At 38.4% G+C, this 9,399-nt stretch overlaps 1 protein-coding gene across 3 annotated transcripts in view; it reads left to right on the top strand.

Annotated features, from left to right (window-relative positions):
• The window catches only part of cfap57 (cilia and flagella associated protein 57), a 63,238-nt gene that overhangs the window by 6,175 nt on the left and 47,664 nt on the right, over positions 1-9,399 (top strand). For all 3 annotated transcript variants that reach the window (XM_014022271.1, XM_014022269.1, XM_014022272.1), the window contains exons 3-5: positions 718-977; positions 2,056-2,227; positions 2,298-2,456. In XM_014022271.1, coding sequence (XP_013877725.1) covers positions 718-977; positions 2,056-2,227; positions 2,298-2,456 — 591 coding nt within the window. The remainder of the gene's footprint in view (positions 1-717; positions 978-2,055; positions 2,228-2,297; positions 2,457-9,399) is intronic.

Raw genomic sequence — 9,399 nt, 5'->3', positions numbered from 1 at the left:
GACCCCCACCCAAGCCACTACAATTTTGGGAAGCACCTAGTAGCATGACATTTATTAGGAATAAAGACTTTTGAGTTCTGGTGCATTTGTGCGTGTCATTATGTTACCGCTATGCGGTATATAGTTTTGTCTTCTTGTGCTACTTTTAGCTTTTTGTTACCATCCTGCTACTTTTAGCTTTTGTAGCTTTCAACTACCTTTAGGTTTAGGTTTGCTGCTTTTAGCCAGTTGCTAATGTTACACTTTTAGCCATCCTTTTCTGTTGGCTATAAATGAACCTTTTGCTGCTTTTAGTTTGCAATTTGCTACCTTTTAAGTCCAGCTTGTAGATGATACTAATTTAAAACTTTTAGGTCAAAGTCAGCCTTTAACTGTTTTTAGCTATTATTTTTGATACTTTTAGTCAGCAAATTGATACTTTTGGCTTTTTTATTCTTTTATAAAACCTTTTAAAACTTTAAGTTAGTTTTTGATACCTTCAGATAGCTCTTTATATTTTTACCAAGACCTTAGATTTTACCTATCCCTTTTGAGTTACAGCTAGCCTTTTGATAAAAAAGTTTTTTGCTATAATGAACATTAGCCTGTTGTTACTTTAAGCTTCCAGTTAGTGTTTTGTTTGTTTGTTTTAGTAAAGTTTCAGCATCTTCAGCAAATTTTAATAATCTGCCCTCTGAACACACTGAACACATTGAACACACTGTCATGTCTCATCAGGTCAGCTTCAGTCCTAACAACAACACACAGCTCTGTGTGAGTGGAGCTGGAGTGTTCAAGCTGTTTCGTTATTCAGAGGGAGTCTTGAAACAGACCAACTTTGCTAAGATGGAGTCTGTCAACTTCCTGTGTCACGCCTGGACATCAGAAGACAGGGTGATCGCTGGGACAGACACAGGTAGACTGCTGGTGTCTGAGTCTGGGGACCTGAGAAAAGAGATCCGGATGACTTCCAAAGCTGTGGAGGACCACCCTGACAGGTCAGGTTCTGGACCATTTGGCATGTAATGCTGCAGGAATCAGTTCTAGTCTGATAAAGTTACAATTTCAGAAAGCATGTACCAAGTCAGTGTATTAGTTTAGTGACCAAATCGTTTTCTTTTCCCAGTCAGTTTAATTGGAGCCAGTGAAATAAGAGTCAATATTATCACACTCTGTGGGAGTCATAAAAAACAAAATCACCAGTAAAATGTTCTGATTYAGTGCGTCACAAAGCACAAAATGAAGGGAAGTTGAGAACAATTTTTTTTCTTAGAATTTTACTGTGTGGATTCTGAGTGACYGCATTCTCTCTATTGTTTTGTTGTTTGTACTGTAGTTTCTCACATACAGTATTTTTTTTATCTTTTAACTGATGTTTTAGCCATTCACGTAATAAAACATACACCTCATGTAGGACACTACGACTATGGCTTTTGGTTATTCTAACTTTTATACATTTTGCAATATATACCATTTTTCTGTTTTTTTATTTGTTGAAATGCACTGAGGTCATTTCTTATCTTTAAGAAACATATGGTAAATTTTCAACATTTCTGGCCCATTTTTAGGTTTTATAGTTGTTGTTGCTTTACTAGTTTTAACTTTTAGTTACCATCCTGATGATTTAAGCTGTTAGCTATCATTCTAGACTGTTCTAATCAATCAAGATTTCAGCTCCTGTTTTGCCAGTTTAAGTTTTAATTAATATTTTGCACATTTTTGCCTTTTTGTTACTGTTCCAATAATTTTAGTGTTTGGTTACAATTTTACTAGGTTTTAGCTTATAGCAACTGCTATGTAGAATTTAGCTGCTGAATTACTCATTTTATCTAATTTCCCTCTGGGATCAGTAAAGTATTTTTGAATTGAATTGAATTAACTTTTACTTATTTTTCAGCTAATTTTAACTTCACGCAGCTTCTCTGCCAACTTGAGTTTTTTTCTTTTTGCTTTTTTCTTTTTCCTTTGAGCTTTGTTTTGACCTTTTTGAAAATTGTACTTCACTGTTTAAGGTTCCAGTATTTTTTAACAAGAAGATGTAAGAGTTCAGTTAAATCTGTTACCATACTTAACCAGACAGGTGGAGGTGAAGCGGATCAAAGAATCTGATGTGAGTGAAGGTCTGGCTTCTTGTATCACAGCCATCTTGTCCTACTCCAAGGGCTTCATGTGCTCTACTGGTCCTGGCTCAGTGTCCCTGTTTGAAAAGACACAGGAGGACAGTTATAGGATGAGCAGGAGCATACAGGTAAATATCAGGAAATGAAAACTTCCCTTGCGCTTTGAGCCTTGTGTTTGCATAAATCCATTTCTTTCAGATTCCTTCATATCGGTGCAGCGATGGTCTAACTCCAGCAGCGTGCCAGGAGATCCACACCATGTGTATCAGTCCAGCAGAAGMAACTCTGGCCATCAGCACAGACCAAGGGCAGCTATACAGCATCACCCTTTCATTTGGATTCACAAACAGGCTGCTGGTGAGTTTAATCAGTTGACCATGTTGGCTGTCATAGTTTACATCTTATTATGACCCCCGCATGTGAAGCGTAAGCGGGAGTCATATTGTTTTCTTACTGTTTATTTTTTTCAGTGATTTTTGGTCAACCGTAGCACAAACACGGCTGCACCAATCAACATGAAATTTGTCAGGTCTGTAGACGAGTCCGACCTACACTGCACCAGCCAACGGTTTAACGATACACCCCATATTTGAGGAGGGGGCTCCTTTCAAAGAGGGGGTGTCTGGACATGCAAAAATGCTTATAACTCAGAAACTGTTCAACAGATGAGGTTCAGATTTCTTTTGTTGTTTAGCTCTGATGAAGCTCTATCCATCAGGCCCACCATTCAGTGCCCCCACCCCCCCGGACCCCAAATTTATCTGAAAAAAATGGCATCTGGACATACAAAAATGGTTATTGCTCAAAAACTATTAAACATAGGAGCTTCAGATTTGTTTTGTTGTTTAGCACTGATGAAGCTTTATCCATTAGGCCCACCAATCAGTGCCCTCATGCCCCCGGACCCCCAATTTATCTGAAAAAGGGGTATTTGGGCATGCAAATATGGTTAGAGCTCAAAAACTATTAAATATAGGAGCTTCAGATTTTCATTGGTTGTTTAGCTCTGATGAGGGGNGAAGGAGGCCACCAGCCAAGCTGCACTCAGGCAGCCTGCAGCAGAGAGAGGACAAATCAAGACCCCTGTCCATCTCAGAAGAAGGCTGCCGCCCATTTAAGTAGGTCAATCATACCTGCAGATGGTTGGTATGATTGCAGCTGAGGTGTGTATGTGAAAAGAGACCCACAAAACACACATAACACTATACAGAGCTCAAGTGAACTTATCACTCACTGAAGAGTGAATCATCTCCTTCCCATTTGTCTCAAAACTTACTAAAATGCCACTCACTGTTTTGAAAGACTTTTATGCTTTTATGTTTAAAGCAACCAAAAGATTGGAAATTGTTCCTATCAAATAGGAATAATTTTACAAAGTGAATGGACTGAGGTGGTCAGAACACGCATCAGTAATGGTATGTGGCTACAAGCAAGGAAAATTGAATTGTTGCATTGTTGCATTTTGACCCTCTGATATCATTGTTTGCATATTTGTTTAATGAAATTTCATGTAAATCGAAGAACTAATTAATACGAATCTGCTGATATCCTGTTTTTAAAAATTGGTTTGGTTTCATTGTTAAGTTATTGGCAATTAAGGTTCCTGTACTCCTAATTTTGATGGTCACAATGGAAAAGGGGTGTGGTCAAAAGCAGTCCCTGGGGAGCATTGAAACCCAACTTTTTTCTGTTGACATGCTTTTTTGAAAGAGTGGACCCTAGGATACACAAAAACACCTGAGAAGTTCAGTAGTGTGGTGTACATGGTGACCCAACCCACAGACTAAAAAGTTGAAAATTTTCACCTTCTGTTGGGGTTGTGACCTTTTGACCCCCTGATGACATCATGCACATATTTGTTGATGAAATGTAATTTGAATCAAAGAGATAATCAAAAACCCAAAATACAATTGAAATACATAAATGGTAGTTCTGAAGAAAAAGTGTGACGAAACAAACAATGAGACGAAATACGCAACAGCAGATTTTGAACAAACTGAAAAATTTGACCCATAAAATATAAAAATATCTTTGCTGTAACTGGACAGAATAAATTAAACTTTTCTACACTCGTAGACACTATAATTGCACAAAAAATAGTTTATAAATGCAAAAAATGTTAGTTTAGCTTGATATGTGTCCTTTAAGATTGGTTGGTTTATAGCAAATTTATTAGCAGTTAGTTTCCCTGTATATACCTAACTTTGATGGTCAAAATGAAAAAGGGGTGCGGTCAAAAAGTGGGATCTGGGGGCAGTGAGACCCAACTTTTTTTCTGTTATCTGTTAAGATTGAGCTAGGTTGGTTAGAACCCCAAGTGCAGAACTGAAATGATCTAGGCAAAAAAAAAGGTGCAAAAGGGCTTTATTAAACAAAATCAAAAAGCTGGCATGGCAGCAAACAAGATACTAAGGTTTAGTTTGATACAATAACAGGAACAACACAACAGAGAACAAAGATCTGACAAAGACTGAAGACAGAGAACAGAATATAAAGGAGAAACAAATGAGTACAAACAGTAAACACCTGGGGGAGAAACATGAGGATCAGGTGAGAGTGGGCGGGGCTGGAGCACAGGCAGACAGGAGGAAGAAAACAGATGACAAGACAGAAAACTAAAATAAAACATTAACACAGACACAAATCATAACATTAACTTGCTTTTTTTTTAAAAGAGTGAACCCCAGAGTACGTGAAAATACCAGAGAAGTTCAGTACTGGGGTGTGCATGGTGAGCCACCCAAGCCCACAAACTAAAAMGATGAAAATTTTCATCTTCTGTTGAGGTTGTGACCTTTTGAMCCCCTGATGACACCATCGAGCGCATATTTAGGGCGGCTATGGCAGAGTGGTGAGGGGAGTCATCCTGGAACCAGAAGGTCACCAGTTCGATCCCCCATCCAGCTGTCTCAGTTGTCGTGTCCTTGGGCAAGATACTTTACTTGCACAGATACTTTACTTGCACAGATACTTTACTTGCACAGATACTTTACTTGATACTAATGCTTCTGATGTGTGTCCCATCAGTGTATCAATGTAATTGGCACTAGAGATCGACCGATACAGGTTTTTGAAGGCCAATACCGATTTTTTTGACATCAGTCTAACTGATATGCCGATACGTTGCAGCCGATTTTTTTTTTGGCCAATTCTTGAAGCCGATACTGTCTTTTCTTCCCCCATTAACATGATAAAAGTAAGAATGATAACAAATGTTACACAGGTCTCAATTTAAAACAAAACAAAACAAACAAAAACATTTATTAACTGAGCCTTGTCTGATGCAGGCTGTATGAAGTGCTGCCACACAGGATTTATTCTAAAACAAAACAAACAAAAACATTTATTAACTGAGCCTTGTCTGATGCAGGCTGTATGAAGTGCTGCCACACAGGATTTCTTCTTTCAGCCCTTTCTTTAAAAAATTAAAAATAAATAAATTCATGATTTATTTTATCTAGTGCTAAATATTCTGATTTATTTGTATATTAATCNACCTAGTAGCATGACATTTATTAGGCATAAAGACTTCTGAGTTCTGGTGCATTTGTGTGTGCGGTGGTCATTATGTTACCGCCATCCGGTATCTAGTTTTTCTCCACCTTTTTATTAAAGAAATCAAACCTTGATATGGATGATCTAAATAACTATGGACCAATTTCCAAACTACCTTTTATGGCTAAAATTTTGGAAAAAGCTATCTATACTCAGTTTTCAGTTTTTTTAAACAAAAATTCCATCTTTGAAAAGTTTAAATCTGGTTTCTGTAGGCACCACAGTACTGAAACTGAATTACTAAGAGTAGTGAATGATATTAGGATAAACTCGGATGAAGGCTGTTGTTAGTTTTTGGTTCTGTTGGACCTCTCAGCAGCATTTGATACAATTGATGACAACAGTCTAATTAATCACCTGAAATGTTCGTGGGTGTGAATGGAACTGCTCTGAACTGGTTTTTGGAGACAATATTTAACTGGTGAGTGAATGCAGATGACATGATGCTTTCAAATGTCTTGATTGAACTTATTTTAGGATTTTCACAGAACATGAACCTTTATTTAACAGAACATTTATTTTCATGAACATGAAATTTGATGCAGGGATTGGTCCATGCTGGGGGGCGGGGGGGGGGTGTTGTAAACACGTCATCCAGGATCAACTTTGTGGCAAGCCAAGCGTCGTAAATCAGCTCTAAGTCTGAAAGTCCATGGGCTAGGGTGGCTCACCGTGAACCCCCCGCCCCCCACAAATAAACTTATCTGGTATTTTCATGTACCCTAGGGTCCACTCATTCAGACAATGGTTGTTAACAGAAAAAAAGTTGGGTCTCACTGCCCCCCAGGGACCCCTTTGTGACCACATCTCTTTTCTGTTGTGACCATCGAAATTAGGGGTACAGGAAACTTAAATGCCAATAACTTTGCTATAAACCAACCAAAATTTACAAACAAGGTATCAGCAGATTCGTACTGACTAGCTCTTTGGTTTAAACAAATATGCAAACAATGATGTCGTCAGGGGATCAAAATGTCACAACCCCAACAAAAGATGAATTTTTTTTTTCTTTTTAGTCTGTGGGTTAGGTTGGGTCACCATGCACACCCCACTACTGAACTTCTCTGGTATTTACCCTAGGGTTCACTCTTTAAAAAAAAGGCATGTTAACAGAAAAAAAGTTGGGTCTCACTGGACCGCTTTTTTACCACACTCCTTTTTCATTGTGACCATCAAAGTTAGGGTTACAGGGAACTTAATTATCAAAAACTTAACTTTAACCCAACCAAATAAAAAAAAAACAGGATATGAGCAAATTTGTATTAATTAGTTCTTCAATTTACATGACATTTCATTAAACAAATATGCAAACAATGATGTCCTCAGAGCGTCAAAATGTCACAACCCCAACAGAATATGAAAAATTTCATCTGTTATACGTATCTGAGTTTAACACACAGATCCTAAATTTTAAACTTACTTAGCCTTTTCATGCACATTAGGATCCACTTGTTCAGAAAAAAAGTCTGTTAACAAAATAAAAGTTGGTACAGTACGTACAACTCCACAGGGACTAGAGATGGGAAATCGTCCCTATTTTCAGATCATAAGATCATGGTCACTGGCTATCGCAGATAGATGATCCAATCGGCTGATAAGGCATGCGCAGTTATGTTGTAAATAAAAGGAAGAAGAAAAAAACAAGCAGGTCCACTTATTAAAAGTGACGGCTTCTTTTTTCTAAAGTCGCTTGTAAATTTTGTGAGTTGCAGGTTGCGGTTTTTTGGGCTTATTTTTTTAACGTGAGTTGCTTATTTTGTGCTCGTCTTTCTTTCTGAATGACTTCGCACATACCTTAATTCCTGAGACACCCCGCGCCGGGAAACCCCCTCCTTCTGCAGCATACGTCACTGCATGGGATTTCTCTACCGGTGGAGTCCAATGTGGAAAAAAAAGAAAAGTCCGAGACTCGTCACTAAACGTTTATCCACAAACTGGTCCATGATTAAGCTCAAAAGTTTTTATCAGTCAGATTTTACCGTGAAAATCGTCTGTTTTATCCCCTTTTATAAGGTTTTGGCCGTTTGACTATCTTTATAACTCACTGCTTCATGGTAGTCTGCTCTGGAACAAGTCGCTTTTTCTCTCTCTCTCTCTTTTTTTTAAGCGAGTGGTTGAAGCAAACGCAGCGTCTGAGCGTTTTCAGCACAAACAAACACTCCCACAAACTTCTGACCACGAATGTGTTCTTATGTGAAGGGGGGTGAAAAGTTCAACCTGCAGGCTGCCGGCACACTTCAAACACACACACCAGAGCCCAGAGTGACAGGGAAAAGCAGGGGTGAGGCAGAGCGCTCCGGTCCGGTTCGGAACTGGTTAAAGTTACTTGTTTAAATGTATGATTGTCATGGATTATTCATTTTGTAACTAAATATAATAATATAACACTAGTTGGGTCACTTGTGGTGCACCAAAGCAAGAAGATGACGAGAAGAGAAACGTGAAGAGGACCTGCGCATGTTGGCACCGACTCTGAGAAAAAAAAAACAGAGACGCAGCACTATATATTAATTATTTTATTCCCTCATTTGCACAGGTCACAATGATGATGATTAAAACATTTTAACTTACAGAGAAGGGTGCATTTAAATTTTATTTTACATCCCTGGCACAGCATTTAATTAATTAATAAAGATCGCCCTTTAAAAAAAATCGCATTCCATCCCTTCAGTCGCAGATAAACGATCCAATCAAAAATCACGTCATCCCTAACAGGGACCAGATTTTGACCACACCCCTACTCATTGTGTGCACAGTTCAGAATTTCTAGGATGTCAGCCTTACATGTAGATTCACTATTTCAGAATAAAATGTCATAAATTTGGTGTTAAATGATAGATATTTACTTCGTCTCTCACTTAGATGGGCTTTTGTTGATTATTTTGCAACAGACCACCGTGGAGTTAAAAGTACCACATAAGACCATTGGTGAACATTCCGAAACAAATGTTTGTTGAAACTGAAAGGCTTTCACAGAGTTATTCTTTGATTAGCTTGAACTTGAATTCTTCTTTAAAACTGGTTGATGTAAAATTTGAGAAATAGTTGTATCAGTTTAATACATCTTCATGCCCAATGGCATGTGCTAATCCTGTCACTCATCAGTTCTTTCAGATTAAAGGTCACCTTCAGATTGGAATCACTATCCAACCAGACATCATTTCCATTGTCTTCAAAATCCGTTTCACTGCCTGAGGACTCTTTGGCTTCATTATGGGTGGTCTCCTCTAGTTTGTCAATCAGAAGGGGACAACTTGACACAGAAGCCTCCACCCCCGTTGAAGGACGGATGTTTTTTCTTCACAAACATGGTTTCCTTTAGTTCTCTCAAACCAGAGTTCCTCTTAATCAAAGATAAGAACCTCTTCATCCCTGAAGGAGTGACCACTGACCTGTAGATGAGTGTAAACTGCAGTGTCCAGGGGCCTCATGTACAAAGACTTGCATGGATTTCTTGGCGTACGGTCAAATCCAGTATGCACAAAAAAATCCAGATGTATCAAACCGTGCGTACGCCTGAATCCACACACATTGTTTTTGTACATCACAATTAACGTGGAACTGAGCGCAGGTGAGACACCTCCCCTGACGCCTTCATTAACATATGTTAAACAGATGCAAATTACTTCCTGCATGTGTGAAGGACACGTTTGTTTGATCCCTGCGTGATCAGAAATGATTTCTAATCTCATAAAAATAATGAATTAAATATAATGTGAGTGAGAAAGAAAATCCTAAGTAAAAA

Source organism: Austrofundulus limnaeus, unplaced genomic scaffold (genome assembly GCF_001266775.1).
Source record: "Austrofundulus limnaeus strain Quisiro unplaced genomic scaffold, Austrofundulus_limnaeus-1.0 Scaffold322, whole genome shotgun sequence".
Lineage (NCBI taxonomy): Eukaryota > Metazoa > Chordata > Actinopteri > Cyprinodontiformes > Rivulidae > Austrofundulus > Austrofundulus limnaeus.
Note: the sequence above shows the minus strand (reverse complement) of the source record. Positions and strands in the feature narration are given on the sequence as shown.